This window comes from Abramis brama, assembly GCF_963993115.1.
Source record: "Abramis brama genome assembly, chromosome: 20".
NCBI lineage: Eukaryota > Metazoa > Chordata > Actinopteri > Cypriniformes > Leuciscidae > Abramis > Abramis brama.
In genome coordinates, this window is record NC_139982.1 from 21,538,590 (window position 1) to 21,557,673 (window position 19,084).

The 19,084-nt window shown below is 36.8% G+C and overlaps 1 protein-coding gene across 8 annotated transcripts in view; it reads right to left on the reverse strand.

The window, feature by feature from the left end:
- The window catches only part of ppip5k1b (diphosphoinositol pentakisphosphate kinase 1b), a 32,660-nt gene extending 19,588 nt beyond the window's left edge, over nucleotides 1-13,072 (reverse strand). For 5 of the 8 annotated variants that reach the window (XM_084095167.1, XM_084095165.1, XM_084095164.1 and 2 more), the window contains exons 1-15: nucleotides 12,943-13,072; nucleotides 8,154-8,533; nucleotides 7,851-8,043; nucleotides 6,537-6,627; nucleotides 6,362-6,447; nucleotides 6,097-6,251; nucleotides 5,928-6,029; nucleotides 5,694-5,855; nucleotides 5,473-5,594; nucleotides 4,376-4,477; nucleotides 4,149-4,235; nucleotides 3,755-3,830; nucleotides 3,163-3,272; nucleotides 1,080-1,165; nucleotides 876-1,001 (exon numbers count right to left, since the gene is read on the reverse strand). In XM_084095167.1, the coding sequence (XP_083951293.1) occupies nucleotides 876-1,001; nucleotides 1,080-1,165; nucleotides 3,163-3,272; nucleotides 3,755-3,830; nucleotides 4,149-4,235; nucleotides 4,376-4,477; nucleotides 5,473-5,594; nucleotides 5,694-5,855; nucleotides 5,928-6,029; nucleotides 6,097-6,251; nucleotides 6,362-6,447; nucleotides 6,537-6,627; nucleotides 7,851-8,043; nucleotides 8,154-8,300 (1,645 nt within the window). In that variant the 5' untranslated portion in view covers nucleotides 8,301-8,533; nucleotides 12,943-13,072. Of the gene's footprint in view, nucleotides 1-875; nucleotides 1,002-1,079; nucleotides 1,166-3,162; nucleotides 3,273-3,754; nucleotides 3,831-4,148; nucleotides 4,236-4,375; nucleotides 4,478-5,472; nucleotides 5,595-5,693; nucleotides 5,856-5,927; nucleotides 6,030-6,096; nucleotides 6,252-6,355; nucleotides 6,448-6,536; nucleotides 6,628-7,850; nucleotides 8,044-8,153; nucleotides 8,534-12,942 lie in introns of all 8 variants that reach the window. The other 3 variants (XM_084095168.1, XM_084095166.1, XM_084095161.1) reach the window with 1 other exon arrangement.
- Nucleotides 13,073-19,084: the final 6,012 nt, after the last annotated feature.

Genomic DNA, 19,084 nt, shown 5'->3' on the forward strand with positions numbered 1-19,084 from the left:
GAGCGCCGCACCGAAAAGGGGCGGGGCTACATAAGGTCTATAGGAATACAACACCCATCACAGCATCCATATATTAGGCACCATTCAGTATTATCAGGAGCTTTATCGCATTGCTCAGGAGCCAACTGGTTTTCTGATATTACTCAGACTGTCATTTATCTTGTTGTATGTTGCTACTTAAATGTATTGTCATTAAAGGAATAGTTCACTTTAAAATGAAAATTCTGTCATCATATACTCACCCTCATGTTGTTTCAAACCTGTATGAATTTCTTTCTTCTGCTGAACACAAAGGAAGATATTTAGAAGAATGTCAGTAACCAGACAGTTTCTGGGTCCCATTGACTTCCATAGTAGGAAAAAAATATACTGGTTACTGACATTCTTCTAAATATCTTCCTTTGTGTTCAGCAGAAGAAAGAAATTCATACAGGTTTGAAACAACATGAGGGTGAGTATATGATGACAGAATTTTCATTTTAAAGTGAACTATTCCTTTAAGAATGTTAATGATCTCTGTAATACATTCATGTTGGTTCTGTTCTGTTTACCCTAAGGGGGTTATCGCTGCGCTCCCTGCTCTTGTCCATGCTAGGCTGCATGGATGGGCGGAAAGTTCTTGCCCAGAACAGAACCATACCGCCAAACCAAACTGTTTGTTAATAATATTTAACAGTAGTGGTTCTGACAGAAAAGTATATAGACACTTAAGTCGCACTAAAATATGTCTGAATGTCATTGTATTAAATATATCAAACCAAGTGGTTTTCTTACTGTTAAGTGTGACTTCATTTTCAAAAAAGTATTTGGATCTATTTTATTTGCATCCTGTTTATTAGTAAAGCTTTCTGGCTGATGCAGGCGTAGTGTTATACCTTGTCCTCCAGGGTACATGCAGCGGAAGGCTCGTCCCAGCTCCTCAGCCTGAACTCTACCTGCTGGGGTCAGCTCACCACCCCACTTCAACACCAGCAGTAGAGATGGACCCTCCTTCAGAGAGTCTGCCACAGGTTCAGAGGTCAAACGTTATACAACAGCAAGGTAACATATATTAAAACACATGTATTAAACACACTCACCTTCCTCCTCACTGGATGCTTTGGGCTGTCCATTTGGCAGGTAAGTCAGCTGCACCTTCCTGTTGATGCCAGAGAAATGGCCATACCTGAAAGACAATACATGGGGCAGGGGGACATGAACATACCAGCCCCTCTTTATAAGCATTCTCCCACTGAACAACACAGACAGCACACATCAGACATAGCACTGGGCTCAAACTGCTAGCAGGTGCTCTGTGCCCCCATGTTTCTGGAAACATGTATCTGAGTGACCTTCCCAAGCTGGCAGGGGTTAATCTGTGTCATACCAGGGCTGTCTCTACAGGAATGACAGGCTTTGGGAGGAATAAAACGTGGCTTCTGCAACAGTGCCACGTTTTTTAAGTTACACAATACAGCAGAGAGTGGAGAATTCTGGATGGTTGGTCTCTAGTCTACAATTTAATTATATATATTTCTTAAAATAGATTTTTATATAAATCATTCATATGCATCCATATACTACTGTTCAAAAGTTTGGGGTCCATAAGAAAGAAATTATATTAAAAGAAATTAATACTTTTATCCAGAAAGAATACATTGAAATGATCAAATGTGCCCATACAGTTGTCTGGATATGGGCGATATTCTCAATGTTTCGATTTTTTTGCAACCTCAGATTCAAGATTTTCAAATAGTTGTCTCTCGGCCATCCTATCCTAACAAACCATACATCAATGGAAAGCTTATTTATTCAACTCTCAGATGATGTATACATCTCAATTTCAGAAAATTGACCCTTGTGACTGGTTTTGTGATCCAGGGTTACATATGATACAACTTGGTCTAAACCTGGACTAAAGGTGTTCTTTTTAATCTCATTTGGCCAGAAACCAACTCTGGAGTGAATTTGCCACCATTTGCTCCACTGCATTACATTTAATCATACCAAAGCAAAGCACTTCCCCAAGCACCTGTTTCCTAGTTAATCTACGACCCTGAACAACCGATAATGTGTTGATTAGGTCCCTCATTTGAGTTCAGTGAGAGGAGGACGGAGGAAGTGAGGGATCGTCAGGGATTAGAAACACTTTCAAAATGGCATGCAGATGCCACACAGAATTGCAAAAGGGATTCATCTCCAAGGTACTGTCAATTTTTGGAGCCCTCATTAAAGTGTCAGTAATTTGGACAAGATCTCAGGTTAATGAGGGTTAGGATCCACTTTGCCTGATTCTAAAGAGACAGGGGATATGAGGGTGCGCACTGATTATCATTCAGACTGGATTCCCTATGGAGAGACCGGCCAGGACACAAAGAGGGACACAGAGAGAGGAGAAGAGAGAGAAAAGGAATGAAGTTAAGAAACTCATCCATATGAGGACAACTAAGGAAGCAAATGAGTCAAGGTCACACTACAGTCAGTTACATACAGTCAGCTGTTCATGAAATATCAAATTATTTTCCTGACATAAGAATCCACGAAGCTCAAGACTAAAAGACATAATAGCAATGCAAGTTTAACAACGAAATTAAGTCTGACCAGGTTTGCACGTTTTTTCTACTCAAAAGATCTCTGCAAAGCAAATTCATTTAAACTTCTTCACTTGTTAGCAGCCCCTACTTTATATAAAACATTTTTTAATTCAAAAGTAAACAATTCTTCCTTTCATTCTTTACTATTTTAGCTAAACAAATATTGTATTCTTGATTAGCTTCACTATAGAAATTAGTCATCAGTACAGTACATTTACATCAGTTTCCATGCAGAATCTGCACAAATGTTTGCATATTTTATACACGGTTTTATCGTGTATAAAATATGCAAACATTTGTGCAGATTCTGCATGGAAACTGATGTAAATGTACTGTACTGATGACTAATTTCTATAGTGAAGCTAATCAAGAATACAATATTTGTTTGGGAATTATTACATTTTTGGCCAGACCTTGTGCAAGAGAAGTGGGAATCTTCAGAGGAGTACATAGAAGACAGAAGGAATCCAACATGTTTTAGAAATGGATCGAGAGGAGATGATGTTGTGTGTGCAGTAGCTTTCCACCACCAAAGTTGGAAACGGAGAGTTGGGTAAATCAGTATTATACTTTTGAACAGTTTACTCACATCTCCAGAACCGTCTTCAGCTGTTCTAGTTTGGATTTCTTCTCCTCGATTTCACAATCATTATGTAGGACTAGTTCTGCCAACAGCTGACGAGCAATATCCAGCACTTCCTGTAAAACATCACAGCTGAAAAATGTTAAAACCAAATTTTAAAATCATTACGTGCCTGTATGGGAAGTCAGAGTAATTGATAAAGTACAGCGGAAATATTTTGGCAAACAGTTGTTACTACCCAGACGGCTGAGTTCTGGATGTATTACAGTTTCTTAATGGATTGTTATGATAGGATCAAATAGGCCTAGACCTAAATCAATTGACCACATGGTAAATTTTCACACAAAACCCAACAGCAGATGGACATGTGCATGACAGCCCAATGAGTCTCATGGCTGCAGCATTCCAGACATAACAACACTACATCTCTCTTAAAAAAAGCCAGCTCAATCCTGTTTGACTCAGTGGTGCAAACTTCAGGCCTTAAAGAAAATAAATCATAAGGCTGCAGGCAAGCCTGTTCTGAAACAAACATTGTGTAAAATTGCTTGCACTTGTCATAGAAATAAATTAAATGTGTAGATCTAAACAGACCCACCTGGAGCTGTTTTGGTTTCTTCAGCTTGAGTTTTCCGGACTTATAGCCACCGTATTTTTCGAACAATTCAAAAAACCTAAGAGAAATGGGATCGGTCATAACCAGAAAATAAAATTCTTCAATCATAGCTATATCTTTGGCCCATTCACAACAACATTGAGCCAATCAGAATCCATCATGCTTTAAAGAGCTTGAGTATTTAAAGTGGCAGACCACAAAAGAGAATGTAATAAATATTATAATAAACAGAACGTTACTGTGCATTGGTGTGGATGCTAATATAGTTATCGTTATAATTATAGTTCTTGGTGTGAGGCCTTTAAGCACTCAGAACAAGAGTGAAAACTGTATTTAGTTGTGGTGTGAAAGCAGCCTATTAGAATCTGTCACTTACAAGGCGTTCCTGACCTCCATCTTCATCTTCTGTTTGGGCGTACGGTCACCATGACGAATTACAGCAATAACACAACGAAGCTCCATCCTTCAGACAAGAAGACATATCCCATTTTAAAAGCAATGGCACTCATAGTAAGCGTATAATTCTACCTAATTGGTTTTAATAATCCAGACTCCACAAACGGGAAAGAGAAATATATCCTTAGGACAAGAGTGGCAACCCACATGGTTCCTGAGGTAGTCGGGACAATAGGGATGTCCTCTGCTTCCATGGGGATGGACCAGGGAATGTGAAACTGAGGAGCCAGCTCTCGCATCACCATGTTCCTGAGGGAAAGGCATCAAATATGAGCTAAAAATAACCAGAAATGATCTTATAAGATAGGAATGAGTACTCTCAGCTGAACAACGACACTATTCCTTTCTTTAGAGCTGCTTATAGCTGAATTAACCTCATTGCACTATTATTAAACTAGACTGAATTTAGTTAACAATTTAGAATAAATAAACAAAATTGAGCTGAATAATGACACTACTGTCTTCTTTAGAGCTGCTTAAAGGGATAGTTCACCAAAAAATGAAAATTCTGTCATCATTTACTCACCCCTCAAGTCGTTCCAAACCTACATGCATTTCTTTGTTCTGCTGAACATAACAGATGTTTTGAAGAATGTGGGTAACCAAACAGATCTCGGGCCCCATTGACTATCACAGTAGGAAAATAAAATACTATGGAAGTCAATGGGGCCCGAGATCTGCTTGGTTACCCACATTCTTCCAAATATCTTCATTTGTGTTCAGCAGAATAAAGACATTCATACGGAACAACTTGAGGGTGAGTAAATTATGACAGAATTTTCATATTTGGGTGAACTATCCCTTAAACAGCTGAAACGTGTTTGTTTCATAACTGAAGAACTTTTCAACATTAATACTGTTATTTTCTTGTTACCGTGAAGCTGCTTTGAAACAATCAGTATTGTATAAAGCGCTATATACATAAAGTATAAAGCTGGCCTTAACTTCCAGCCTGCCAAGTATTTAGCTGGTTTAGATATGAGCTGAGCTCCCCTCCCCCCCCCCAAATCCAGTCAACAGACCAGCCTTACCATGCTGGGAGACCAGCAAACAAGTTTAGACTGGTTTAAGATGTTTTTTCAGCAGAGATGCATTTTAAATTCAAAGCTTAGTTCAGAAAAAGAAATGTTTGTTTGATGATTATGTGATGACTTTCAAAGAAAAGGTGAAATTGTTTGATATTATGCGGTTACATAGTTGTCGAGTTACCACAGACAAGAAGGCAGCAACAGGGCTTCACCTACCCCAGAACTTTGGCACAATCATCATAGTACTTCATGGAGTTCTTTACAAAGCTGAAGCCATTAACGTCACAAACAAAAGAGTGGCCATTTGCTCGGAGGAGGTCAAAACCACACACTGTTTGCTGGGTTGGAAAGACGTTATGAAACAAAAAACTCATTCATTATCATTCTTAACCTTTAGCTACTGACAAAACACTGTGTTTTTCTTTTGCGAGGCTTACCTTAAATGCAAGACACACTTTTCTGGCCACGAGCTTCTCCATTGCGGTTAGCATCACAGGATAGCGGATCTCCTTCCCCTCACTGTCTCTCTCTACTTTCCCATCCAGAGCAGGAGACTTACGGGCCTCGGCGTGAGCGTAATCAGGCCCTACTGTGTAAACCTACAACATCCATCAGGAATAAACAAACTATCCAGCCACCACATAATGTTTAGACATGAGAAACTTAGGTACCTTAACATCTGTGCCATCTGTTGGCATGAACTCCTCGTAGATGTAAGATCCAGTCTTACGAACGGTACTTTCAGGAGAATAAACACTGCTCCGACTGCCAATCTACAGAAGACGGTATGAGCTCCAGACCAAACAAATCTAAAGTTATTAAAAGTTAGCAGTTGTGTACCTTTCTAAAGAGACGCTGGCTGCCCCCACCGGCCGAGGTTGGGTAATAGATGTAGACATTGTGGTCCTCGGCGGAGACGGGCTTCTCCACAAAAGGTTTATGAAACACTTCCCCGTTCACTTCCACATGGTCCTCGCTCTCCACCAGGTTACACTCTGATGTTGCAAAGTCAAAATGACAGCATATGGGTTTGGAACAACATGACAGTGAATATATTATGGTGATGTATGTATATAAAATGATGACAAAGGTAAATAACCTTTACCCTCTGGCCTGTCGGGGTCCCTGTTCAACACTGCATAGCGTGGAAGGTCAATGCCTTCTTCCTGTAGAATCCTGTAAACTTCCCTCCTAAAGCCATGAGCAGATAGTTATGTCTCAGTCAACTCTCCAAATGGGGTTTGCTTGTCAAGATTATTTCAGAGGAAGATTTACCACACCTGTCTTGAATGAAATACTGCATGTTGAGGTCATTGATAAGGAGGGGGTTTCTTAGTTTGGCATAACCCACTGCTTTGTCAAGGGGAAATCCTTCAAGATGAGAAAAAAAAATTGGTATTTTAATGTTGCATGGTATAACAAGACTATCTATGGCAAGAGCTCTTTTCAGTCACAGCATTCTTTTCCTCCTGGTTATTTTCTTTTTTCCTTTGTATTCCAAAGCACAACATATACTGCGCATTTGTGGTCTGCTCTCCCGATTTAATTTATGATATATCCCATTAATAATTCGGACCTCTTGTTTTTATCCCCACGTCTCTTTCCAGGTTTGTTTCCTGTTGCCAACTATTTTCAATGGAAAGTAGCTAAAGCCTGTTCAAAAAGTCGCTAAATGTCGCTAGATAAAGTCATACGCAAATAAGCATATCCATGACGTCATCACACGTCGCATTTGCATTCTGTCTAGTGTCTGTACAGCCAAATTCCAAACAAAATTTTTCATCTATTTATTTATCAGTTTCTGTTGTCAGACAATAGGACGAATATGAATTTGTGACTGAAACATGGCCCATTACTTCCAAGCTGCTGCTCTGCAGTAAAATCCTAATTTATAATCGAGACGCTGTCTGACAAAATAACAGTTGCTGTAATTTCGGCTATATTTCCACATAAGATTATCACTCAGGTTAGAAGCAACAGAATTTTATTCTTTCTAGAATATCAGTATTCTCACACCAACATAATAACGGTTTTCTATTTGAATATATTTTACTCCTGTGATGGCAAAGCTGAATTTTCAACATCACATGATCCTTCAGATATCATTCTAATATGTTGATTTGTTGCTTAAGAAATGTTTATTATTATAAATGTTAAAAACTTTGTGGAAAACGTTAGGCATTTTTTTCAGGATTGTTTCAGAACAAAGTTTGAACAACAGCATTTATTTGAAACAGAACTCTTTTTTATTCATTAAAAATGTGTTTACTTTGTGTCAATGTAATGCATCCTTGAAGAATAAAAGTATTAATTTCTTTAAAAAAAAAAAAATAAATCTTACTGACCCCAAACTTTTCAAACTAAATTATACAGTTAACAGTTGCGCCATAATTTCACTTCCCTCATTTGACACACAAACCAATTTTAAAAGCCAGGGCTTCAATTGGTAAAAGTGACTTTATGATGTACTAATGTAATAAACACCAATCATTGTGACATGTTTTGAAGGCAGCATTAATAATACAAGACAATATGGCACATCAAGACTTCAAGAGAGTAAAAGTGCAAGTGAAACTGAGTGTGATGTCAGATACCTTTGGAATGGAAGGAAATGAGGCAGTCACACAACGGCCACTTCTCCACCGGTTCATTAAGTATAACCTCCTCTGAAAAAATGACCACGGTGATGTACTCAAATTTACAGAGCCTCTCCATAATCTCAGTCATTGGTTTGGAATTTGATTTCTTCATCATGGAGCAGATCCCCACCACGATCTGACGCTCTGCCTAATAAAAGAAGACATCACATGATCATCACAATTCAACAATGCTTATATTCATGAAAAGATCCCATGCCATGAATAGGAATATCATTGATCCCTGGGCAATTCCGGTACCTGATCCTCCTCCTCATCCTCCCCGTAAGGCCCTGAGATGTTCCTCATGTCTTTGTCATCCAGTTCTCTGCTTTCACCACCCTCACTTCCAATCAGGAACTGGGGGAGTCCGATGTTGGACATCCCCTGTCCGCTTGACTTTGACATTTCTGTCGAGTCTCTGTCAAACAGTCACATTCCCAGCACACCATCTTGTGCTGAAGCTCAGTGGTGGAAACATTAGATGAGGTGTGTACTTCAGTTGGATGAGGCTCCAGAAGTGTCTTCAATGATGATGTGTTTAATCCTTACAGATTTGGTGTCATCCTTCCAAAACCAGGAATATTTTGAATTTATGCGAATTTAATAATTTATCTCACAAAATCTCTTCCTGCTCCTACCTGCAATAAAGTAAGATCCAACACACAATATAAGTTCATATATTTATGCACAACTGTTCAAAAATTTTGAGTCAGTAAGATTGTTTTTGAAATAAATAATTTTAATACTTAAAGTTAAAAGTTACAAAAGACCGATTTCAAATAAATGCTGTTCTATTGAACTTTCTATTCTACTTTCTATTCTATTCATTTACAATATACAACAAATGTTAAATTATACAACATTAAATTCATACAACGGGTATATGCAGAAATTAATATAATGCTAATGTTAACATAAGTAACTTTTACCCCATTTTTTTGAATATGTATTAATTTTGCAGATGTTTAATCTAAAATGACATTGAAAGAGTGAGTAAAACAATGACCTGGTTTCACAGACAAGGCTTAGATTAAGCCAGGATAAGGCCTTGAGACATTTAAGTAGATTTTATAAACATCCCAAAGGAAAAAAAACAAACATTACTGGTGTGCATCTTGAGACAAAACAAGTTGCTTTCAGTTAAGACTGTTTAAACATGCATTTTAGACTGGAACTAGCTTAAGCCTTGTCTGTGAAACCGGCCATAGATGTTTAAATTTTTAGGACAAAATGCGAGTGAAAACTCGCCACCAGAATTCTAGGAAGTCAACAATTGCTATGTGTTTGCTAGAGTGTTGTGGGTGATTTTTAAGGTTTTGCTAGTATATCATTCTTGTCCCTAGTGCATATGGAATAATAAAAGTAATGTTTGGCTTAGCAAGTGCCACTAATAATGCTAATACAAATTCTTAAGTAGTTAAACTAAACAAGTCTTACAGTTACACTTAGCCTACAATTTCCAAAGTGATGCCACGCTTCCCAGTATGCTGACTGCAAGGAAAAGAATGCACTGTTGGATACATATGCTGTTTCATATCATATTTCCATACCATGCTGATACACGCCATGCTACCTATCCTTCTAAACAAACAGTGCGCTGTAGTTCAATCCAAACTATCCCTGGGCTAGTTTTACACAATGTCTCCCATCAAGCCATCCAGATATGAATTTATAGTGTTCCTCTGACATATTTTGCGCTTTTTAAGAATACTACAAACTTCAAATACCAAACACTTTGCATGTGACTTAGGGCCCAATAATAGCCACAGGCCCCTGGCAGAGGTGAATCTGGGGGAGGGGTGAGACTTGGATCAAATGTTGAGGCCTGCGACTTCCAAAGATAACTCATCGCGCTGTGGACGTGTTGACAGGGAACATTAAGTTGAGAGGAAGCCGTCTACAGCGCCCCAGGGTCAAGCAAAACACACACAGAGATAAATAAACTCATAAATAGATGTTACTATCACTTACAGCTAAAGCAACAAAGGAACAAGAGTCCACTATCCTTACAAGATAATATGAAGATATAGGCCTAAGCCTTTTGAAAAAAATGTGAACACCTTAACGGACACAACGTTGATCAGAAACCAAAACGAGATAATAATAAATGCTTGCAAAAACACCCTTGGATAATGCAACACTTCTGTTGTGCAATCTAGATTTCGTGTTATGCAAACATGTCAAAGTAAGTAAGTGTTTAAGTTCATGTTGAATACCACATACTATATAAATGTCTACTATGTTTATTCATTTTTCATCCCTAAGTGTACAGGTTTCATTATGTTTACATCTCTACGGTCTTTTAAGGCATTTCTGGAATTGCAAAAAATGCTTCTAAACACACCCCTATCTGCTATTGGTCAGACAATCAGATAGCTCCGCCCCAAACACGTGTCATTGGTTGAGTTGATGTTGCTGTGTCGGGCTGGTCTGAAATTTTGGTGACAGGGGCCAAACTAGAGATGAAACAGTATGTAAATTTCATATTATGATTGTGACCAAAATGATCACAGAAGAAAAAGACAAACAGGTTTGGAACAAAATTTTGGGGTGAACTGTCTCTTTAAGGCATCTGTTGTTTCCAAATCAGAGTAACTCAGTCAAAGCCACTGGAAGGCAAGCCTGCAACCTTCAGCCAAAAAAGCATAACAGCTAAAGTTAACGCTCCGGATTTTCCTTGGTGAGGAAATAGCTTATCATTTAGGCTAATGAATCGACAGCCTGTTCGCTAATCTTCAACATGTTTTACACTAAACAATCCTTTCATTGGGAACTAATCCGTCGATTTTACCTTGATAAAAATGTTATTTTATGAGAGAAGGCAAGTAGGGAATGAAGCGACAGGTAGAACTCATTTACAGCATTACCACCAGCAAATGTGTAGTAGTATTTAATAATAGGCATTATGTAATATTGAGTGATATTGCATTATATTGTCTAAAGAAAATAAACAATATCAGTATTTTCTTTCTTTGTATTTTGGGGTTTTACCAATTATAAAATTATGACTGCCATGCACTATGATGCTGATATAATGCATTTTAATAAAAAAAAAGAGAAAATTAATAATTTATTAATAAATATTGTATTCCATTTCAATTGAATGGAAAAATAAATAAAATAATGACATGTTCTCTCTATGGTTTCCAGATTTCAAGAAATAAATTAGACTTGAATTATAATGATGTATGACTGCTGTGTAAGCCTAATAATGATAACGTTTTTTAATTAATAAAGTTAAACAATATATAAAGACTTTAATAAATAAATGTACTCTTTCTATAGCTTACTAGCGAAACAACACCAAATATAGAACATTTATTTACAAGACGAACACAAAACTCTGAACGCTAGCCACTTACGTCAATGCCATTATATGATAAGCTGAGGTGCCTCACGTCATCCAAATTAGCCGTTATGCTTTTTCCAATGGTAAGAGCCACAGACCCTCATCTCCCAATAAAAAGACAATTTCTGACTCAGTGCCAATTTCCGTTTTACGTCATAGGAAACAAATCAGAGGCCAGAACATTTTAAGATGCCAATGTGATCCTATGATGATGAATCTAGCAGTCCAGTAGACACTTGCAGAGAGAGCCAATGACCTTTGAGATCATATCCTGTAAATTGCTTTTATTTATTATGGTTATAATGGTTATTTCTGTCATAAATTATTTATCATTAAGATATAGAAGATAAAAGCAGCACTGCAAAACCCTTGCAATTGTATACCAATGACTGAACGTGACTATATGATTTATTCATCTAAATATAACCAAGTCATTTTCTTGGAGGAACAAAAAAAATTATTTAAAGTTATGAATATTTTGGTTTGCATTTTGGTTGACAAATATAACAAATGTTAAAGACTTTAGCAGACCCCAAACAGCATTTTTTTTTTTTTACATTTTGAAAAATCCAATTTATCTATTTACTTAAAGTTATGAATGTTTGCATTTGTTCTTGATGCAAATGAAGTGCAACAATGTGCATGTATTAAAGTGAATGCTTTACTGGAATTATTAATAATTGCGCAACTTATTAATAATGTAGTAAAAATTGAGAAACAAGCTAATTTGCTTGGTGTTGCAGAAATGAAGAGTGCTAAATTGCCCAACTGGTCCAAAATGGTATATAATTAACTAGCAAGTTAACCATTACCAGTCTATATGGTACTAAGAATCCTTGCTATCCTATAACGCTACTAGAAAAAAAGAAAGAACAAAAATTAAACATGCTGGGGGTAGGATCAAACTAAGAACATGTGGCAAATCACAACAGCCCATTCATTCCATCCAAAAATGAACATTTTTTTCATCGTTTACTCACCCTCCTGTCATTCCAAACCCATATAACTTTCTTCTCTGAATCACGATACGAAAAAAGAGCAACTTTGACAATATCCTATATCCCACAGAAGACAGGAAGCAATTCTCATTTTTGGATGAACTATCCATTTAAGTGTTTCTTTGGCCATTAACTGCTTACCATTTTCAGAACACTTTTCAGTCTCCCAAGCATGCAACTGGCACATACACAGTACTAATCTCACAAATTAAACAACCACAATAAATAAGCATGCCATGCAAAAGCACAGCATGATCAACATAGTGTGGAGACTGAGATCTGCAGCTGTCACACTGATGGCTGCATTCTAACACTGCCAGTTAAAAGTAGTCACAAGAGGCCAGGGAACACGGAGCCCGAATGCCATGCTGTGATGGACCAATGAGGAAAAGAAGTCGCAGCACACTACACCTCATAACTGACAGCTCTTTCTGTGCAATAAAACATAATGACGAGTAAAAAGACAAGATTTAAGACAAAAGTGAGTTATGCACACAAAATTAGTGACAAAACAGAATTATGAACACAACATCCTCCTCTCATCGCATCGAATGAAAAGTCAAACAAGTGTTGCAGCGCTCCATCACTCAACCGACTTCATGTAAACTCAAGCAGCAGAATATGTCTACAAACATAAACTTTAGTAACAATAAACATAAACGACTGCAGCATGTAATGGTCTATACTGAAGGATACTCACTTGCTTGTAAAAGGAACTCGGTCGCGGACAGTGTTTGACTTCCTCGTCTGCTGTCAATGTGAAACTAGCTTCGCAGCGTGAATTTACCTTCAGAAAACATTTGACAGAAAAGCGCCGTCTTTCGTGCTCCGGGACACGGACACTTCACACGGATGACTGCCTCCTACAGGACGGGCGAAACAACAGCCTTTGTTTAACCTCTATCCTTTAACCTTGTAAGGCCTGACATAAGAAATAATACCAAAAAAGTATGACCTACTAATCAGACATGTAGTAGTTTGTGGTTTTTCAGCAAAGTTTTGATCATGTTGATAATTTAGAGGCCTTTTTATGTTTTAAATCACACTGACTCAAGTCTCACCCTTAAACTTACCATTTCTACAAATGCTTACTACAATAAAACAGGGCTATTAGTCACCATGGTACAATATGTTACTTACAACCATATATATATATATATGGTATATGGTTGTAATTCCTTATTATTAAAATCATCTGCTGAAGTCTATTGCAGATATAGATACGGTTGCAGACCCTCAGTCAACTTGCTCTCGAATGTTCACTGACCGCTCCAATATGGCGGACGAGTTACATATAGCGGCCCATTGAAACGGACCCTTATGAGGATCTATGTAGGCTATATATATATATATATATATATATATATATATATATATATATATATATATATATATATATATATATATATGCTTACAAGTATCATGATCCTACCATGTTATCATATGCAAAAACATTAAATTAGCTATAGCAAACATATAGCTGTTCAGTTTGTAGTCATAAAACCCATTAGAAATAGCTGAGGGAACCAATGGTGAATTGACCTTAAACAAAAAGGGTTCCACTATATTTTAAGGTGATGTAGTTACATTGTACTTACTCAAATAAGTACTGAATAATATTAATTAACTACATGTAGAGTTACGGTCAGGGTTAGGTTTAGGGTTAGTTACAAGTAATTATGCATACTTTACTGTTATTACTATAGTAAGTACATGTACATGTACACCTTAAAATAAAGTGTTACCACAAAAAGTATTAGGTTTCATTCTATTCCCAGGTCGTATTTTGAATGGCAATTTTTAAATATCTGTTACAAAAACCAAAGCAGTTTGAATTTAGCTTAAAGACATATGTCTTAATGTCTTATTTTAATTTAATTTAACATGTTCAGCTACTGTATGCTGGGACATGAGAGTCTTTTTATGTTCTGAAGTATTACAGAGTATCAATGTTCATTCAAATTAATAGGAAAAACCTCTACAAAAATCACACAGACACACACACACACACACAGAGACACACAGACACACAGACAGACACACACACACACACACACACACACACACACACCCACACACACACAGCCCTACTGCTTGAGATCATGATTCCCAGACTAAGAGAGAGCTCTGGCTCCACTGGTGAACTTAAGTCTCCTCAGAGTCCAGACAATGTTCTGATGCCGTATACGTGTCTCTGATGGAAAAATATGAAATGAAATGGTCATTGAAACACGGACGAGTAGGCCTATTTATAGTGCTTTTCACATTAGATATTGTTCCAAAAAATATATAGGATAATTGAGTCTAAAATAGAGGGGGGGGAAAGAGGGTCCAATTAGTGTTTGTTTGTTTTAAAGAATGAAACTAAATGATTATAAAAAATCGAATAATTATAAAAACATTTAAAAAAGTAATACTATAAAAAACAAATTATTAAAAATAATTAATTAATTAATTGTGTAAACATCAGATTACATTACATGCTGTTAGTATACATTTCCAAAAGCCAAAGTTATCTACATATTATTCATAACAATACAATTAAAGGGGTCATATAATGTCATTTTTGTACAAGCTAATATGATTCTTTAGGGTCTAAATTAAAAGTTTGTAATATACTTTAATTAAAAATTCTCATTAGTATTGTAAGAAAACATTCATTTTACCTGGTCAAAAACAGCTCTGTTAGTGCATGTGTCTTTAAATGATAATGAGCTTTGCTCACCCCGCCCCTCTGTTCTGCACGTACACCGTTTTTAACACAATAACACAATAACCATAACGCGTTGTTCATTATAAACGTGGGATTATGAATTATATTGATAACGTCATAGAAAACATGCCGTAATGTACCCGAGTGTAAAAATAGCCGCATTCATCGTGAAGCGTGCAGCAAGCGATTTGCAAAGATTAATATAAAGATTAATATAAAGGTCAAGGTCAAGGTAAAACGTTACACTCACTTCAGTTCTTCTGGAGGTGCAGCAAGAACACGAATAGTTGGTACCGATACTTTTTTCAGGAGCAGCTTCTTAGCAAAACCAGCTTTTTACTGACCCTCGTTTGTAAAGCAGTCTGGTGTGTGAAATGATTCGCGCAAACATGAAAGCATTGACGTTGATCGTGGGGAATATTCCCTTCGAAAACAAACTCAGCCTCTGCGTCTTCAGCTGTACGGAATTAGGAACATGACTGCTGTGTTCCTTATTATTACACCCAAGAACGGAACACCACAATCTCTTAGACGCCATTCTACTCAGCACTCCAGCTATCAACAATGAACGCGCCGGTCGGCGCGTGCTATGATTGACAGCTCGCTCACGAGGGCGCGAGGGCGGGTCTGTGTTGAAACGCTGCTGTCAATCAACCATCGTGGGAGGGGCGTCGATTTTGTGACGTCACAAAATCGAACAGCTTGATTTGAGACAGGAGAAAACATATAAGAAGATTAAAAAAAAAACACTGGATAGATTTTTATCATTTTATGATGGTTGTGTACAGGCACTGCCAACACACATTTCAGTACAATCAACTTGTAAAAGTGCATGTACCATTATATGACCCCTTTAAATTATTATAAAATTGTAAAAACAACAACAACAACAACAAAAATAATAAATTCATTATTTAACTGAACTAAACAGCTAGCTTAGGTAATACATTTACTTTAAAAAAATACAATATTTAAACTTCATACTTTATTATGTAAAATGAAAATGTAATGTAGAAGTAGGCCTATATGACTCTGTACATCAATAATTATTATATTAATGGCTTTGCAATGTAAGAATCAAAGTTTGCAAATTACTGTAGTATGCTACTGTAAATATAAATGCCCATTAGCCATTTTTACTGTCTATATATTATTTCTAATAATTAAATCAAATAAGAAATTAAATAAATATGAAACAAATAATTATAATAATAATAATAATAAAATCAATCAATTAAATTATTTGTGTAAATCCCAAGCAATTAGCTTAGGAAATAATTTTAATCTTAAATATTCTGACTTCGTGCATAAATGTCACTTTAATTAATATATATTAATACATTCGTTTAAAAAATAACCTCTCTGTAACCCGTCAGTTGGCCACTGAAAGCTCATATACATCAGTAGGGGTCCGTTGCTGTGACATCTCCATAATACCTCCATTCATTTAAACGAAACCCAGTAAAAAGACTGCTTTTCCCCCCTTAACGGACGCCGAAAAGCTGTGTCAATACCCTGTTGAGCAGGCGAAATGGGAAGCGAGTCAATGCGAGCTTGTTCAAATCCAGGCCCTGCATCAAATTGGGGTGAGTGATGAGAGTTTGGGTTCAAGATCTGTGCTGGGGTCAAAGAGGACAATCAGGTGTGTGTGACTCACTACAGCATGTACGATCACAATTGATCACATGTCAATCAGTTCACCATAGTAAATAAGGGGTGTTTCCAATCAACACACACATAATAATGAATCATTTAAAAATTAATCTTTTTTTTTTTAGCTTGAGATGTCAGAACACTGATGACTATTAATCAACCATTATAAGGTTTCTAAACGTTTCAAAAATGTTCAGGATATTTTCAGGGCAGCCAAATTAAGACATGAAGCAGACATCAAGTATATTTTTGCACTATGAATCTTCTGTTTCCGTTAGCCAGGAGCTAAATGCGAATATAAGCCTGCATTGGCACTTGACCAAAGAACAAGAATTAGTCATAAAGAGATCACACAAATAGGTTTGGTGGTTGGTCGAGGTCTTGCGTTATCGTGACATGATTTAAAACTGTATATCTCTTAATTTTATGACCAGTTTAGAGGCTATTAGTGCACTTCACCTCTTACACGGTGTCCTTTATGCCAGCGTTTCTCAAAAACAGTACTGGACCCTCATAATATTTCAAACGATCCTCAGGGAACATCTAGAACAGAATATTCTCATTAATGTAAGCAATTTCTTTTAGGTAATTACTTACATGACATATTCATAAAATGTATGGCCCCTCTGCAATTACATCAGGGACAACTAGAGGCCCAAAGATCCCTGATTTTATGATTTAGTAAATTACATTATTAAAATGAACTACATGTATCATGCTACACAATTAAAACAGATGTAGAAGTTCTAAGCCATTTTTCAGTCATTTGTGAACAAAATGTTTCTCATGAGCCTCATCCCAAAAAAAAACTGAAGCATCAGCAGTCCTTGACAGGCCTGAAATTTGTCACCTCAAAGAAAACGCTACTGTTTTCCATCCCTTCCACATGTTGGTCTGCAAAATTCACTCCGATGAATATGTGTTTCTCGTTTTCGTTTTAGAGAGCAAACATGCCGATTTGCGATCAGGGCTCCTACTGTCAACAATAGAATACTGTGTCATGATGGTCTGAATGACATCTTTTAAAGCTTTTCACAAAAATATTAAGAAGTACAACTGTTTTCAACATTGATAATAATACGCAAAAGTTTTTTGAGCAGCAAATCGATTTCTGAAGGATCATGTGACACTGAAGACAAGTTTAATGATGCTGGAAATTCAGCTTTACCATCACATAAATAAATTACATTGTAAAATAAAAAAAATTAAATAATTTAACTGCAAGAATAATTCATTCTATAGAATAAACTGTGATACAATTTATAAAATAATAAAAAATAATAGTTATCCAACTCCAAATGACAGTACACATTCAAGAGCATTTAAACCTGCAGTACAACACATATATTGATATTGCAATTTAGATGATGTCACCACTTTACCTGTTCATAACTGTTAACTAGTCTCCAGGGGTGTGTGAAATCCTGTCCCTAATGAACTCCTCCACCCTCCACCCCATCAAACTTCACTAAACTACAACAGTTATAAACTAAGCACGTTATAAGGGTCAACTTTTCACCCTTAAGCCCAGACAATACCTGCAATTCACTGACTTATGGAATATATTTAGAAATAACCCTGAGCGGTCACTCGTGAGACCTCTAAGGTTGTTAGATTCGTAAAGTAGCTACACAGAGCAACAATGTGCTAGTATGAGAATCAACAAGCACAGTTTGTGTGACCAGACACAATATGTTTTCGTTTGACCCCTCCAGGGTTTTCCAGGTAATTAAGTTTTTATTTTACACACATGGTTTATAGTTCACACATGTGAATAAATTGCAGGTTTTGTATATGTTGCATGTAATGAGGTGTACCAGGGCATTGCAGGTCCCTTCTTAGGACATTATAGATGTGGCTGTAGAAAGTACCTGTGGGAAATGTTTCCTATGGCAATTTGTAGAAGTCTGAAGAAAATATTCAAAGTGTATCCAAGCAATTATTACGTAACTTCTACTCTGTTAAATGTCTGAAATGTTGGCCGTTGTAGAGTTTTCTCTAACATAGCCAGTCTTATCACACTGCCTGTGACAGGGTTCATGGGTTTAAAACAATATAATTTCCCATTTCTGACCATATATAACCTAAGTATGGGTGCTGGATTCAGTCACATTGTTTTATTGAATTCATGCGCCATAGCGAGCAAGTTCAGTTGCACTAACCAAGATAATCAACTTGGTTGGGTATGTGAAGAATATAAAATGCCTATTGGCCAAAGGAAGTTTCTTCCCATATAAGGATACGAGAGTATATCTCACTTCAAAAACTTGAAGAAAAAGTTGGTGAGTCAGCACTTTAAAGTTTGAACTGTGAAATTCCAGCACCATCAGACGCAGACTGATATTTGGTTGAGAGATTCTTGCAAGCTTTTCCAGTGTCCCTAAATATACCACTCCAAAGGCCCGCAATAGAGCTATAAAACCTGTACTACACAGGAAACTGAAGCTTAGACATATATTTCCACAGTAGAGTCATC